Genomic DNA, 16417 nt, shown 5'->3' on the forward strand with positions numbered 1-16417 from the left:
ATGTTGAGGGAGCGCAGCGACCAAGCGGGGGTTGGGGTAGAATGAAATCAAGTGATTAAAATCTTTACAATACGAGGTAGGAGCTGCAATCACTTAATGACAAGTGCAATTGAGCATTTTATGGCTTGTACTGGCATATTTAAAGTTATTCAAACAAATAAAAAGGAATAGGTGAGGTATAATCTGCCAAATATTAGCCTCATGATTGCAATCAAGTGATTTTGAAGTAGAGGAAACCATCAGTTGAGTGATTGGTACATTTAAGTTGAGAACGGGGCAAAGCATGCTTGTCAATTTTTTTTACGCTTGTGAAATTGATTCACTTCAGCAAGCAGCAGTCCAGGCGGCGCGGCCTTCCAAATATGGTTATTGTATGGTAACGTCATGATTAGTTCTTGAAATCTAATGGAAAGCATGATGCTGCTGGGGATGGTTTCCATGGGCTCGGCAGCTGCTTTGCAGTGATTGACATCGGAGAGCCTTTGTTCTGCTCACTGGTGGGGGAGATGTTATATGCTGCTAATGTTGTGAATTTTGTAGCCGAATGTCGATGTTATTCCTGCCGATGTGTGCACGATCTGTCGCAAGAATTTCGAATGTCGATACAAGGGCTGGGCGATTATGGCAACATATTTTACTATTTACTACGAAATGGACCCCTCGATGCGTCAATGTAGCTCCCCGTAATTTGAACCATGGTTGTGAATCTTTTCATCCAGCACGCGTTTGCTTCGTTTCACTACATTACCTTGAGGTGTTCGCTCTACTCGATGCCTCGTCTTCAGTTTGCTGTTGCTCCTGTGGCTTTGGTTTCCGGGGTTTGTTCTCAGCTGGCTCGCTGAAAATACAGCACAGAGAGGAAATTGTCATATACACCCTGCTGTCGTGCAGGGTGATGATGACAGACCTACGGCCTTTGTATACCATATTATCCAAGCCCTTTATTGACCTCCGCCAGGAGGTATTTGTTTTTCGCCAGAGTTTGCTTGTTTGTCTGTCTGTCTTTTAGCAACATAACTCGAAAAGTCACTGACAGATTTTACATTTCCAGGAAACGTCCGCAATGGGACCAGGAACAATTAAAAGGATTACATTTTGGGCGTGATCCGTACACGCTGCACGACGGCAGGGTGTATTTTGTAGGCAATGAGCTGCCTTGGTCGGAGGTCTGCGCTCTACGAGTGCTTTTCTAGTTTGCATGTTATTAATACTTTTTAAACTTGTATTAGAGATGGAATTTTGTTGGAGGAAATTGGATGTAATAGGATGAAAATTTTATGGACAAATATAATCTTTAGTAAAAAAAGGTCTGACCTAAAGCCTAAACCAAGCATCTCTGCTCTTTACTTCAGTTGTGGTTGCACACAGGGATTTATTTGATTTAATAAATGACTATGACCAACAGCTCATCATGAGATGCTGACTCCATGTGTGTCTTCAAGTTAAGCATGATTTTTATTGTGTTATAATATTCACTTAATCACATTGGGCTTGGTGTGAATAGGGGGGATACATCAGAATCCAAATTATTTAGCAATATTGTTTTGTTGGAGCAACAGTTTTAGGCTCGGCTGAAGTCCTAGTCAGGAATAACCGTGTACAAACTACAATTGATTCAAACACATGTTAAAAATAACCTTCCATTGCAGAGCAAATCAGTATTATTGCATAAATCATAATTAATTTCGAGTCACGTGGAGGCATATGTTTCAGACAATGTCTTGAGGGCCTCTTACCTGAAGGCCTGGATGATGACAGTGCCAAAAAGAATGAAAAGAGCTGAGAAGATCAAGGACAGGATGGGCATCATCTCTCGCCTTAAGGAGAAAAGACAAAAGAGGCAATATGAGTGAGTGGTGCATCACAGGAGGTGCATTATGGGTAGAACAAGACTAGAGTAAATTCTGACTCTTGGCATCTCCTCATCATGATGCAGAACCAGACTTCCTACTTGACTTACCAGTTTGAGTAGAGAAGGTCATCGTATATTTGAAGGATGTAATCAGAGGCAGCATTCATCCACTGAATGATAAAAATCTGATAAGAGATTTAAAAAAAATTGCAATGAGACATTATTTTAATAGAGAAAGGAAAAGAGAAACCCAACAGTTTGTGTGCTGTGACTTACAGGAGCCATCTCATTGTTGAGTTCTGGCAGAGTGGTGTCCAAGCTCAGATAAGTGGGGTCCTTCTGGAGGAGCTCCAGCTGTTCGTGGAGACGATACTTATCTTCCTCGCTGCCGTTCCAGCCACCGCTCACGGATCGGTACAGCACCTTCCCAGCCTGGCTTCGCCTCTCGAGAATCACCACCTGTCATTATTGGTGTTAAAGATCCATACGATTAAATAGGGACTGGATATCGCAATACAGTTACCAAATCTAATTGCTTCCGAGTCACAACGTCCCAATTTGATTCTATCAGATACTGATTAATTGAGATATTTCTCTCTAACCAGGTTAATCATTAAAAACATCAATGTTTACATTGAACATTGTGTACATTAGTTACATTATGCATTCGTCATTTACTATGATCACACAGTGCAACTTCACAGTACATATGTAGGTATTGTTGTTGTAGTCCCATATATTTATCGCATTTTTAAAAATTTGCTTTGCTTTGCTGTAAAAATGTTACGTTAGGCTTTTTGCTTGTGTGCGTTTGTCACTGACCTGAGGTGACATTGAAAACTGGTTGTGCAGCAGTGCCTGACAGAGAGGCTGCTGCTGACGCTGGTAGACGTATGCAAAGCGCAGCACGTCTTTCTTGTTCGCGGAGGCGAAATCCAGGAAAGCCTTGTTACCTGGATGAAAAGCTTGGTCGTCCCCAGTGATCAGCAGCACACAGTACCTGCAAATAAACACACTCAAGTCAGTCCAAAAAGTCTTGAGAACATGATAATGCTGAGCACAGAATGACTCAGGAGCAATATTTGTTTTATTATTGAACAAGTCGGTTCCATATGATTCCATTTGGTTTCAGTTCGATTAGATGCAATACATAAACAATTCTTTGTTTAATGTGTTCATTAATGCTGCCACTAACAATTATTTGTTGCTCGGTGTTTCTTTAACCACGAAATGACGATGATCTCAAATGTCTTACTTTGTCCACGAACACAAAATAGATCAAAGAAACCAGATGCTATTCAATTAAGACACTGAAAACTCAGAGAACAAGAGAACCGATCAATTGATGATCAAGATAGTTGACAATTAATTGCTTAGACACAGAAAAGCAATAACTTTTGACATGGTAAATGTATTCCTTTTGACCCTGGGAACAAAATAAAGATTATGATTTCACAAATTAATAAATTCAATAAAGATATAGAAAATAATAAAAAATAATATGTTTTGTGTTCCGTCTGTGAATTTTAGGCAACTGTACTTGTTTTAGATGCACATGTTTCACCTTTCATCCAATAGGCTTCTTCAGTTCTGAATAAATTGGTGGAAAGAACTCCAGGGGCCTCATGTATAAACCGTGCGTACGCACAAAAAGACGGCGTACGCTTGCTTTCACGCACACGATGGCATTTATAAAAATGTACTTGGCGTGGAACCTTGCGGACTGCAGCGCAAACTCTCGAGCTGCCGTGAGAATTTGCGGAGCGCTCCTCAAACTCTTGTCAGGTAGAGACGCTGCAATATTAAGCTCTGAAACTTATCAGAGTGTTTCAAAATAATATTATTAATGTGTCTACAGCGACAAACATGAATTATTCTGTGACAAACAACAATGATACACCACGTACGTTTGAACGTGTGGATAAGTTCAGAGAGGACACTGAAGACAAAACTGATCCTGCGCGTGTGTGTGAATGAGTCACACATTTCTTTAAGTCTTATTTACTGAAATTGATTTAACACAAATTAATATTTTCTTTATGTAAACAGACACACAGCTGCTGACATGAAGACATTCACAAAAGCCAGTCTACAATGTTTTAAACGCTCCAAAATAAAGTTACAAACTAATTTGTTGTAAGAAAATGGGACTTGAATGTTGAGTAGAACATTTCTTTATCGCATTTTAATCCATGCGATAACAAAATAACTGCAAAAATGTTATTCCACCACTCAGTTACTCATTCACCTCTACTCAGTTTCACGTTTGATGGGATGTATAAAGAGAAGGTGAGCAGGACTCGGCGTACGCACGGTTTTATAAATCTGAGAATTTCTTTGCGTACGTACTATACATGAGGCCCCAGGTATTTAGCGTGTGAAGGCTGAATGCCTGTCTATTGTGTCGATAGATTAGACAATGTAGACTTGCTAACCCAGTTTCAATTTCATTTAATTAGTTTAACCTGAGTCAAGGTGAGACTGGTTTCATCTGTGTTAATTCAGTCAGGCTGAGTTTCCATTACGTGTGCCAACAGCCTTTGATCTGACGTCAGAGGCGACGGGACAATCGATATAGATGATATATCTATAGCTGATTTAGATAGTTACATTAAATAGTGATTGTTGTGATTATTTATTGCATTTAAATGTGCCTGGAACTGGAAGGGTAAGGGTAACCTGCCTGTGAGGTTTTGGTGACGTGTGCGCACTGTGCCGCCTGCACTTCGCCGTGCACCGAGAGTAGACCAGGTTAGAGCTGGATCCGTTAAGGTAAAGCGGGGTTCCCCGTTCATCCGGTCTTAACCGGGGAACATAGGCACGACCCCTCCTTGCGTACGACCCCTCCTTGAACCATAAACTGCAGACCAAGGTAAGCCCATACCAGTACAAACACGCATTTCTCCTATGGATATCTATATTTAATTTATTCAGATATACCAAATAAGAGTAGTTTCCTGATTTACAAATATAATATAACTTTAAATAACCGCAGCCATGTGTGCGCACCGCTGTGCCAGTTAAGACCTGCCTTTCAAATGTGCTAAATATAGATGCAAAAATAAGCACCGCAATCAGTTTCAGGTTTGATAAATCACTTTGCGCGTGCTAAAATAACATATTAACATTTTCTCCTCCCATCACACGCAAAATAGCGTGTAAACGCCCCATATTGCATATGCATTAAGGCAAGAACGCTAAATGGGATGCGAGTGCTATTTTGCCCGTCTGAGGGACGCACTCCTCGCTGCGCCCTGTTAGTAGATCAGCATCAACGCTAATCTGCGTGTGCAATCCAGTTTGCACACGTTTTTGCACGCGCAAAGCTTTAGTAAATCAGGCCCAAAGTGTGCTATTACTGCTGCGGCTCCTTTAAGGGCCATGTTGTTTGAGAAAGCCTTACTTTCTCCGTCGGTGGAACTGCTTGATAGGACACAGCTCATCGAAAAGCTGCTGGTTGACGAGCCGTGGCACCTGCAGGAACTTGTTGTTGGAGACAAACTCATCCATGATCTGTCGCTTCAACCCTCTGGCCTATATAGAAATAGAAAGAAAGAAAAATGAGTGCAAGCGACTTTAAGTGGAGACAATGTGCAAAAACTTGGTAAAAATAAAGTTGCAGGCTACAAACCAGGTCAAACCTAGTCAGCATGTTCATATATAGCTGGAGTAATGTTTAAGTTGCTCTGCTGAATACTGGTTTTGGTTGAAGTCTTTGGGTGAACACTATACAAAATAGTATTCGTACCAGGTGTAGCTATTGGCTAATTGTGTACCTGGATGATGTCGACAGGCTTCTCCGTGTCCTCCTTAAACAGCAGCATGGTGGGTGCGTACGTGTTTATGTTGAACTGCCGGAGGAGCCGAGTGCAATGCGTGCCACCCTGGTCCACGTGGCCGAAGCGCACATAGTCTTTGAAGGCGAACGCTGTTAACTGGAGAGGAGGGAGGGAAGATTAGAGTGGCCCAAAATAATAACAGTAAAAGGAGTACAGAATGTGGCAATATCTGCCTTCAGTCATATACAATAAATAGGTATAACTGTCAAAATGGATGTGAAATGTTTACTGACATTATAGAAAATAGACAAACATCCCTGTAGCTGCTTATGCAGTAATTTATCTACTCCCTTACTTTCAGAAAATTCTATGTATTTATCCCACAATTTAGTTCAACAGTTTACACCCATAAAACCAAAATACAAAAAAGTAAATAAATAATGAATGCATTCATAACCATTAGGGATGGGACGATACCATGTCTTTGTGTCCGATACCGATTGAGAAAATTGAGTATCTACCTATACCAATATATCTACAATACTAATACTAAATACTACATCATTTCAGACAACTTAAATGCTTTTACTGATCTTTATTTAAATTTTTACAGTTATAGTGAAGCTTACGATATGTAGTATCTGTCTGACCAGTATCGGACAGATACCGATTCCCATCCCTAAAAACCATGACACAGCAACATTACAACATTCAAGCTGTGAGTGAAGCAGCTCAGTGTATGGTCACTTATTAAAGCAAACAACTCTGCATCTGATGTTAGACTATGAACTACCTGTGTGTTTGTGTGTGCACTAGGGGTGGGAATCTCTTGGCACCTCACGATTCGATTCGATTACGATTCAGAGGTCAACGATTCGATTCTAAACCGATTATCGATGCATCTCGAAGCATCTCGATGCAACAATTTTTTACTTTAATACTTGGCTACTCATTTAAAAGTAAGATAAAGCAACATAAATATAAATGTGGTAGTGCTCCCTCATCTGCCTTATCTGTTGCAGACAGCCCTTTTATTTCGGCGCACCGCCCCTGCGCTGTTCTCTTCTCCCTCTCCTGCGCCGTTTGTCGCTCCTGCGCTCCTGCGTCTCCAAGCGCTCTTTTGATTTTGATTTGATCTAAAGCAGACTGGATCATTTCTCTACGTGTTTTATCCCCACATAAAAATAATTATCTTTATGACGAGTACAGTCGTGATGAAGTGCAGGTGAACCGAGTGAAACTGAGTGGTGACAGACTCTGAAGAGCAGGGCGCACTTTTCATCGTTTTCACTCCGTGGTCTTAATCTTTGTGAAAGAAGACGCTTTAACGCTGCAATTACGGGAATGACAGATGCATCAGATGAGCTGATGTCTTTAGTTAACTGCTCAAAGAGAGAGAATGTTCTCTGCTGTGAAGTCAATGTCGCGGGTCGCGGGGAGTTCATAATCTGTGCCGCACGCAGCCAAGTTTCACTTTTTAGCCAAGAGACTTTCCTGCGTTTAACAGGCTCTGTTCCACCGTGAACTTGCTCTGTTTCGACCGCCAAATTGTCAGTGCATCCCTAAATATAATATCTTTATTGACAAGAACGATGTAACCGTAATAATGACGCCCTTGATAGTGTGACTTGGGTTTCAATCGGCACCTGGACAAGCTTGAGCTGCGCGGATTACATGAGGGAACGTGCGCTCTTGTTCCCCGGTATAGAAAAAGCTGAGGTGTATAAAAAAATCTATTTTAAATAAATAAACAAGCAACGCAAAGCCTGGCGGCCCGCTAGGCTTATAATACACTGGGGGAAACCCTGGCTCTGCAGAGAGCGAAGCGAACAGAATGTTGCAGCAGGCGAAGTAAAAAAAAATTTTTTTAATTCCGATTATTAACTTATCCGCATCGATTCGGAATCGTTCTAGAGAGAATCGCGATGCATCGAAGAATCGATTCTTTTTCCCACCCCTAGTGTGCACTTATATTTGTTACCTCTTTTGGACCTTTTCTGGCATAAACACTGACCTTGTCAGGACCAGTAGTCCAAAACCTAGTCCTAATCAGGGAAAAGCTCATGCCTGAGAATTGTTTTTTAATTGTGGTTAGCTAAAGGTTAGGGTTAGACATTAACTGGTTATGATTAAGGTTAACAATAAAGCTTTGACTCGGCCGTCAAAATGAATGGAAGTCAATGTAGAGTCTCTGAAAGGATAGCTGCACAAACTTGAGTCTGTGTGCATGAGCTAAGCAAATACATGGCTTACTTTGTACAGTAGAGGAACAACTGGAACTTGATCGAACACGAGAATGCTGGGCTTATTTTCCACATGCCAGTTATCCAGGAAGGCCAGATAGTTGTTATCTGTGATCTGGAGAAACAGAAGAAACGAATAGTTAAGAAATGTATTCTGCAGACTTTCAGATGAGAAGGTTTTGAGAAGCTAATATTAACAGTTCAGAAGCACATCAAACACACTCATTTAATTACAGCAAGGTCCAGCAGAGGGCGCTCATAGCAGAGCTGGTCCTCTTGGTTTGCCACAAAAACAGGAAATTGCTGTTATGTTGTGTTGCAGTAAAACTGGAGGACACAAGCTAAACAATCCTCCTGAGCTGACAATCACACCAAAGCATCTGAGAAGCAGCGTGTGGAAGTATTTCTACGAAAGCATGGTGTGTAATATAATTTGGAAAAGTGACAACCCGAATAAATCTATATGTAAAATAATCATGTGAGGTATATTCATGTATTTTGTATATGAGGAAAACCAACCAAATAGTCATCATGAGAAGTAGGTCAGGGTTTTCAGTTAGTTAGTTACCTTTTCCACCAGTTTGTGGGGCAGCAGGTCTTCGATGAACTGCCGCAGGTGTTCTCGTACCACAGCTTGATGGAAGAAGGTCACCCTGCCGTTCACCAGCCCAATGATGGAGGGGGCACGGTGAGCGCCCAGCTGGTTGGCCAAGCGACGCTCATAACCCAGGTCCACAATGCCAATGCCCACACCTGGTGTAAACAGAAATAGACTGCTATTGTAGTGCAGGGGTTCTAAACGTTTTGTTCTACAAGGACCAAACGGGGAGCGACATAGCTGATAGTAATCTGCTACTGAGATAATGTTAGCATAATGCAAAGCCCTAAACCAGAGTGTGTGTCAGGCAAAGCAGCTTTTTAGCATCAAGTCTGCCATGGAGCCATGTTTTGGCTTGGTACCTTAAAATGTATTTAAATTCCAATGTGATGTGTAATAAAAGTTTTACATTTTCAGGTTAAAAAAAAACAACAAAAACATGGTAGTAACCTTGCTTCCTACAGGTTTCTGTGGCCTGGTTCGGCCCAGTTCTAAGATCAAGTAGTCTCAATTTCAGTCTTACATTTCATAGTAGATCGGACTCTGTTCCTCAGGTCACCAGAAACATTAATATGCATAACTCCTAGTTCTGTCCAAATGTTGACAGACCAAACTGGATCGACACCCAGGTAAAGCTCATCCATGTTTATTCTACTAAACTCAAATCCCACACTTTATCTCTGGATCACAGTCAAATGCAATGGTTTACAATTACAAACGGGATATATTGTACTTTAAGGGCCAACTGATACATCAGCCTAAATAGGTCCCTCGCCTCTACTCTACTCTGTACCAGGGAGCCAAGAGGAACAAATAAACGGCAATGAATAATTAAAGAAAAGCCCAGCTCTCTGTCAAGCATCGCAACACACAACATACATTTGTCCTAATGGCCTTTAACTGAGCCAACATCAGCCCTGTGTTAGGATGCTTTTAGGAAAACCAAGCTCAATCCTGAGGTTGTCCTGGGGGTAGACTCATGGGAGTCTGGTGTCATCAGACTTACCCAGCGGCTCCAGCTCCTGCACCGTCTCCTTCCACACAGGCTCAATGTGGATGCAAGCGAAGCACCACTCAGAGGTCACTTTGATTAGGTACGGCCTCTTGTGGCTGCCTGGAAGGACTTCGCTGTTAAACTGCGCGTGGTGAAGCAGGTACTTGCTGTCTGCAAAGTCCCTGGACCTGGAAGATGACAAGAAACAAAAAAAACTGTTTTTTGGGGGGGGTTTTTTGGAGTTGTGGTCTTTGCACTTCAACGGTGACACATGAAATCTCTATATTAGTTCAAGTGATACTTGCATAACCACGGTAATAAATTACACACTTTTTTACAAGTTACAAATAATTTAGAGATTAATGTTGACACACTTTCTCTGTTCACACTAAGCCTGACAAGATTACGTGAAAAAATTATTAATACCAGGGGGAAAACACATCACAGGAAGACACAGGTGGAGTTATGATAAGCTGGGGTTTAGACAGTTGACTTGATAAAAAGAAAAAGAAAAATACCAGATGATACCAGAATACAAACAACATTGAAAAAGAAGAGCACTTCCTTTGTTCAGGAGTCTAAAACTCATAATTTCACTGCTTCAGCACAGATTGGAGACGGATTAATGATTAGAGAAAGGTCACATTTGCTTGTTAACAGTCTCAGCTGCATGGATTTGCCTATTTGCATCATTTCACGTCAGGGCATTAACAACACACAGTCTGACTGGTTAGATGTGTGTCCCTGATGAGTTTACATTTCAATGTAATTATTGTTGACTGAAGGCAGACGTCCGTACCTATAACAGCTAATTGAAATCCACAAGCAGGTATTTCTAGTCTGTAAATCTATGAGCATTTTTCCCTTTTTTTTTTCCTTTAAAGCAATTTGCAAAATGTTGGGGAAAAATCCAAATAGCAACCCTATAATTACTGCTGAAGAGTTCCATCCATACACCAACCACTCAAGTTCGCATTCTGCCTATATTATTACATGTAAAGAAGAATTTAGGGAATCAAATCAAAGCGAGGGTGTATTTCGGGTGTATTTTGTCATGTATAGATTCTTGCATTACCGTCAAATATGTAGTTTAGTGAGGTCACAGCAACTTTTGATTATCTTTTTGCCATTACTGCATCTATGCAGATGGATGGATGTTTGTAACAAGATATGATGGGAATCCTGAAAACTCAAATTAACAAGAACATGGTGTGTCACAATAGTGGTGGTTGTGTGAAATAAGGTTAAAAAAAGGGCTCAGTTTTCAATGTTTTGAAATTGAGAAATACAAGCAAATCTTCCCATCTGAGAAGCTAAAACCGACATATTATCATATTTGTCGTCAACATTCTCTTGATTGACTGAGCGACATGGGTGGAGTACCTGGGGAAATGGAAAAAAGACTCATCAAAATAAAAGCTGCTGTGGAAGCTGCGGAAACCCTGATGCTGCGACTGGCCAAAGGGCTGGTTTTCATCCATCTGGCCGTAGCGGTCAAAGTTGGACCTTCGCTCTTCGTTTGACAAAATCTGTGGAGAAAACAAAATGTGGCAGAAGTGAAAGGGCATAAGTGATAGAAAAAGAAGAACATACAGTAGAAGGCAGGACTCGAGCTAAACCAGCTCTGTGTTTGTGTCAAGTATTGCTTGATACTGCAGTGTAAATACACTGTACAAACACTAATGACCAAGGATGTTCAGCTGCTTTGGCCCATAATAAAGCATAAACGGTTGTGTATGTGTCTGTTCTTGAACGTGCCCCCAGCATTTCAGACCAGAAAATGTTGCTTTAATCATTCAAATATGGAGAGATGGTTATTAAAGGTCACATAGAGTGGTCCTGTTGCACATAATGTTAGTTATGGAGGTCTACTTACATATATTAACTTGTTTTTATAGTCAAAAACCTCCCAGTTGCTGGAAACAAGCCGATAGAAATCTGTCCTTTTTGAAGCACTATTTCAGACATAAATCTCGCCTGAGAAGATAGACTGTGTTGTGATTGGCCAATACCCGGAAGTGACATTCGGCACACCCGCTCTCAGAAGCGCAGCTCCCCCTTCTGGAATGGTGGATGCACTGCTCCTCATTATCAAAACATTGTTTTAACAGTGTTTAAAAATAGCTTCTTCACGACTCCCCGCCGCAGTCCCTTTTATGACTTTGACCCGGAGTCAGACCCAGAGTCAGAAGACACTGACTCACTCGTGAAACACCTCAACCTCAACAACGGACGTTCTTCTTCTTCTGCGGTTCAATGTACGCAACCGGATGTGCCCGGACTAGTGCCTGGAGTAGGACGATCGGCTGTTCCGGAGAACCGATGTTTACGTAACTATAACGGGATTTTCAGAGATCTCGCTGAGCCCGAGATTACAATAAAACACAGCGTTCTCAGCAATGGCTGAACTGTTTGTTTCGAAACTTCAGGGCTTCATAAACAAGGTAATGACGCAGATACACACTAAAAACAGCGTTAATTGGAACTTCCGGTCTAGTTCCTCTTTAACAACGTTTTCCTGTGGGGTGACAGATGTCGGAGGAGATATTGGTCATCACTTTACTCAGACTGTAAATAAAATATTGAGACATATTTTGACACTTGTCGTTGCAGCAAGAAGACCCAGTCGGAACAAGGGCCGTCATGCATGGAGTTTGCATGTCATCCCCGTGTGTGTGTGTGTGTCCAAAAGGATGTAGATTTGGGGATTAGGCAAATTAAATACTCAAAATTGACCATAGGTGTGAATGTGAATGGGTGTTTGTCTCTATGTGGCCTGGGACGAATTTAACTCACCTCATAAGACTTAGAAATCTTAATGAACGTGTCCTCAGCTTTGGGGTCCTTATTCTTGTCTGGGTGCCTACACAAAATAGAAAAACAAAGTGACGTTATGACAATTACTACTACACCCATGAGGATAAGGATGGTTTAACCTGTTAAAATGGACCAGAGGATGAGTTAAATGACAGCTGTTAATAGTGCTGATCACATGTGATGCTGCTGCCTGATGTCAATCACTCACCATTCTCTAGCGAGGTTCTTGTACGCCCTCTTGATTTCTGCTTGACTGGCGCCCCTGCTGACTCCCAGGATTCTATAAGGGTCATAGTCAGAGCCTGAATTCACCGCGTGCAAACTCAAAGTGAGGAGAAAGATGGCGAGAAAGGCCGGACATAACACAGGATGTCGGCTGCTTCTCCTGCTCGTCATTGCTCGTCCTGGTTCAACGCTAACGTCAGTCAACTAGCCGCCGAGCTACCCGGTGGAGAAGTACGGCTTCAAAGCTGCTCTGAAACGAACAAACACGCCGAGTTACGCACATACGTGACCGGGTTTGCCCACGTTAGTGACCTTAATGCCATGTACAGACGACATAATACTGTTTAATTTACACAATCTATGGTTTTACAATGGTGAGACCATTTTTCCAGCTAATGTCCAAACGCAAATGGGTAACGTCTGCCGTTTCCGGTGTGAAATTTCAAAATAAAATCCCCCTGCACGCTTATTGAATCCTTCAAAGTGAAAGTAATATTTTTTTAATGACGTTTGAATTATTTTTCGACATAAATATGTTATTAAATTATGGGAAATAATAGCTAAATATAAATCTATTTTATATTTGACAGAATAAAGCAGAAGAAAATTATATTTTATATTTCATTTTTAGTATTTATTTTTTCTTTTCTTTTCTTTTTTTTTATTAAAGTTCCAGTTTGTAAGAATTTGTAAAATCTAACAGTGAGACTGCAGATGACATGATGTCATAAGATTGAAGCCCCCATAAAGTGAGACCCTTGTCTCGTGGTGTCTAACTCGGAATGTTGGAGCAACCTCACCAACCCTGACATGGGATTCCAAGATGGCTGCCAAACACCTACACATGGTACATGTTGCTATGCTATTTATGTGTGAAAATTCCTAGTGACCATTATTATCGACCCCCAATGTATGAAGGTAATTATCTCCCTTATCCCCTGTGTGTTGTTTTTCTATTATTTATGTCAATTATTATGATAATTATTATTATGAGCAGCTTTAATACCTAGGCATCCACATCAGTGAGGACCTCACTTGGACACTTAACACCACACAGCTGGTTAAGAGGGCTCAGCAAGATCCTTAGCAACTTCTACAGCTGTATTGTTGATAGCATCCTGACCACCTGCATCACCGTTTGGTACAGCAGCATGACTGCTATGGACCACAAACACCTGCAGAGAGAGGTGAAGACTGCTGAGAAGATCACCACTACCCTCCATCTACTACCGCAGAGGCCAAAAGAGAGCTGTTTCCATCCTCAAGGACCCTGGTGTGGCAAAAAATTGTCGTAAGGTGTCGTAAGGAAGAAATAAAGTTGAATCAAAGTTGATTGCTGAAGCATGGTTTATTCTTTGCGAAGAGAGAATCAATCGGACAACGGCTCAGAGGCAAGTCGAAGATGACTCTGAGGCGCATGAGAAAGTTTGTACAGTTTATAGTTGGTGTTTGCGCCCTAATCTATGTGTGCAACTGGGGAAGAAGATGACATTGGTTCCAGAGACAGGCTGGGACGGTAATCGTGTGTGGTGGGCATTGCTTGGACTACAAGTGTATGAAGATAATTGGGCACAAAACAAGCAATATATGAGAGCACATGTTATTTTCCATGACAGACCCCAACCACCCCCAGCACAGAGTGTTTACACTATTACCCTCAGGCCAGAAGTACAGAAGTGTGAAATGCAGGACTTCTAGACTGAAGAACTCTTTCTTTCCCACCAAAATCAGACTCTTAAACAGCTGACAGGAGTTTCAGACTTTCACTTTTTCAGTTTACACAGGTGTAATTGCACACTCATTGCCAGTTGTTGCACATACAGCGTATTTGCATGTCCGTTTTTAACATAACCACTTAGCTATATTTACATAATTATTTGTATAACTAATGTAGTTATTTTTCTGCATAGTTTACATATTCTATTGCATTTTCCCGCATGCTGCCTTTTAAACTGGACAGCAGCAACGTATAGTAAAGACTTTTATTGTACAGGGAAACATGTTTCGTTACTGTGCATATGACAATAAACTTTGAATCTCTTGAATCTCTATTATTGACATAATTTTTATTTTTAAAAATGTGCCCATACGAGTTCTTATTGTCTGTATCATTGGTTTTAATGATTTTATATGTCAGATATGCAATTGTGTCAATGCTTTCCTTTAATGTATGTTGTTTTTGTTGTTGTTGTTTTTTAAATGTTATGTATATTGTCAGTTTTATATTGTATGTAAGAAAGGTTAAATTAAATTAAAAAATAAAATAAATTAGCCACTCCTCTCTCAGGAGCGTCACTTCCGGTTTCTGCCTCGTCACAGCCGCGCACAACTGAGCCAGTCATTAAAGAAAATAGGAAAGATGCTCAAATCTGCATCAGCTTCTCCAGCCTCACATTTAACCTTCCCATTGTAACCTGTAGTTTGAACTGTGTGGTTTCCGTCTGTGGTTTGGATCAACATGAGCAGTCTGTGTGTGTTGACAGTCAGTGGAGTGAGCTCGCTAAGTGCGCAGCAGCAACTGAGGCTCTTATTATCCTGGTAGCTAACGTTAGCTCCACAGCTGCTGCTACTGTGTGTGTGTGTGTGTGTGTGTGTGTGTGTGTGTGTGGCCAGCCAGCCCTGCCTGCATCATCCACCGGACAGCTTCTTTTTACTCAAGGTAACTGACACGTTCTAATGGATTTATCACGCACATACACACTCGTATATATGCAACTTAGCAAGCAGGTGGCGCTACAGAGTCACTGTTGTTGCTGCTGTTGCGAGGTAACGTTGCTAACCTGCTTCAGTTGATTAGAATCATCATGTCTTAAACTAAAAACTAGACTGTCATACTAGTTTCCTGATACCGATGTTTGTTTACGTCTGTAATGTCTTTACATAATGGTAAGAAATGTATATATGTGTATATATATATATACATATATATATATATATATATATATATATGTATGTATATATGAATATATATATATATATGTGTATATATGAATATATATATATATATATATATATATAGGTGAATATATATATATATATATATATATATATATATATATATATATATATATGTATATATATATGTATGTATGTATGTATGTATATATATGTATGTATGTATGTATATATATATATGTATGTATGTATGTATATATATATGTATGTATGTATGTATATATATATATGTATGTATGTGTATATATATATATATATATGTATGTATGTATGTATATATATACATATGTATATATATATATACATATGTATATATATATGATTTATTGACTATTGAGGCAGTGTAATAAATGAACACGAAATCATAATCAAAAACAATACCTCATTGAAATTACCAAGAAACACAAATCGTGTAGACCCATGATGGTTCTGAAACTGTGGTACGTGTAACTGTACTATACCAGGGTATGTGAACAGTGTGTGGAGCGTAGAAAATGAAAAAAAATAAGTAAACTAATAATAATTAGAGTCACCTTATCTCTTGTGCCATCTTAATCTAATTTCATGATACCAATGTGTGAAGTATATGTGAGGAAAAGGAGGAGGAGGATGAAAAAGAAAATGATCTTATTGGGAATAAATCTGACGTCTGTAAAAAGTATGTTGGTGACTGTGCTCGGCCTATTTACACCACTGTATTACTGTTTTTTAACGTTGTGATAATGTGAACATGTTAGTCTGACTGAAATTGCAAAGTCGAAGTAAAATTTCTCAAAGTGAGACAACTAGATAATGTGATTGGGAGTTGAATTACTAGTACATGTACACTTCCAATCAGACTCTGGTGTGCACACATGCTCCTCAGTTTCCACCCCAGGTTTTGACCTAGACATAAAAAGAGGAGCCAGTGTATAGAAGACACCAAAAATTAATTTTTTTATTTTTTGGTGGAAT

The 16417-nt window shown here is 40.3% G+C and overlaps 1 protein-coding gene across 1 annotated transcript in view; it reads right to left on the reverse strand.

Annotated features, from left to right (window-relative positions):
- The window catches only part of LOC310929234 (dnaJ homolog subfamily C member 16-like), a 15674-nt gene extending 2982 nt beyond the window's left edge, over positions 1 to 12692 (reverse strand). Inside the window, exons 1-13 of the mRNA XM_083891955.1 lie at positions 12492 to 12692; positions 12263 to 12329; positions 10850 to 10995; positions 9479 to 9654; positions 8443 to 8627; positions 7885 to 7989; positions 5629 to 5787; positions 5256 to 5386; positions 2675 to 2852; positions 2129 to 2311; positions 1961 to 2037; positions 1737 to 1817; positions 749 to 838 (exon numbers count right to left, since the gene is read on the reverse strand). Of these exons, the coding sequence (XP_083748081.1) occupies positions 749 to 838; positions 1737 to 1817; positions 1961 to 2037; positions 2129 to 2311; positions 2675 to 2852; positions 5256 to 5386; positions 5629 to 5787; positions 7885 to 7989; positions 8443 to 8627; positions 9479 to 9654; positions 10850 to 10995; positions 12263 to 12329; positions 12492 to 12679 (1766 nt within the window). The 5' untranslated portion in view covers positions 12680 to 12692. The remainder of the gene's footprint in view (positions 1 to 748; positions 839 to 1736; positions 1818 to 1960; positions 2038 to 2128; positions 2312 to 2674; positions 2853 to 5255; positions 5387 to 5628; positions 5788 to 7884; positions 7990 to 8442; positions 8628 to 9478; positions 9655 to 10849; positions 10996 to 12262; positions 12330 to 12491) is intronic.
- Positions 12693 to 16417: the final 3725 nt, after the last annotated feature.

This window comes from Microchirus variegatus (assembly GCF_963457635.1).
Source record: "Microchirus variegatus genome assembly, chromosome: 7".
NCBI classification, from domain to species: domain Eukaryota; kingdom Metazoa; phylum Chordata; class Actinopteri; order Pleuronectiformes; family Soleidae; genus Microchirus; species Microchirus variegatus.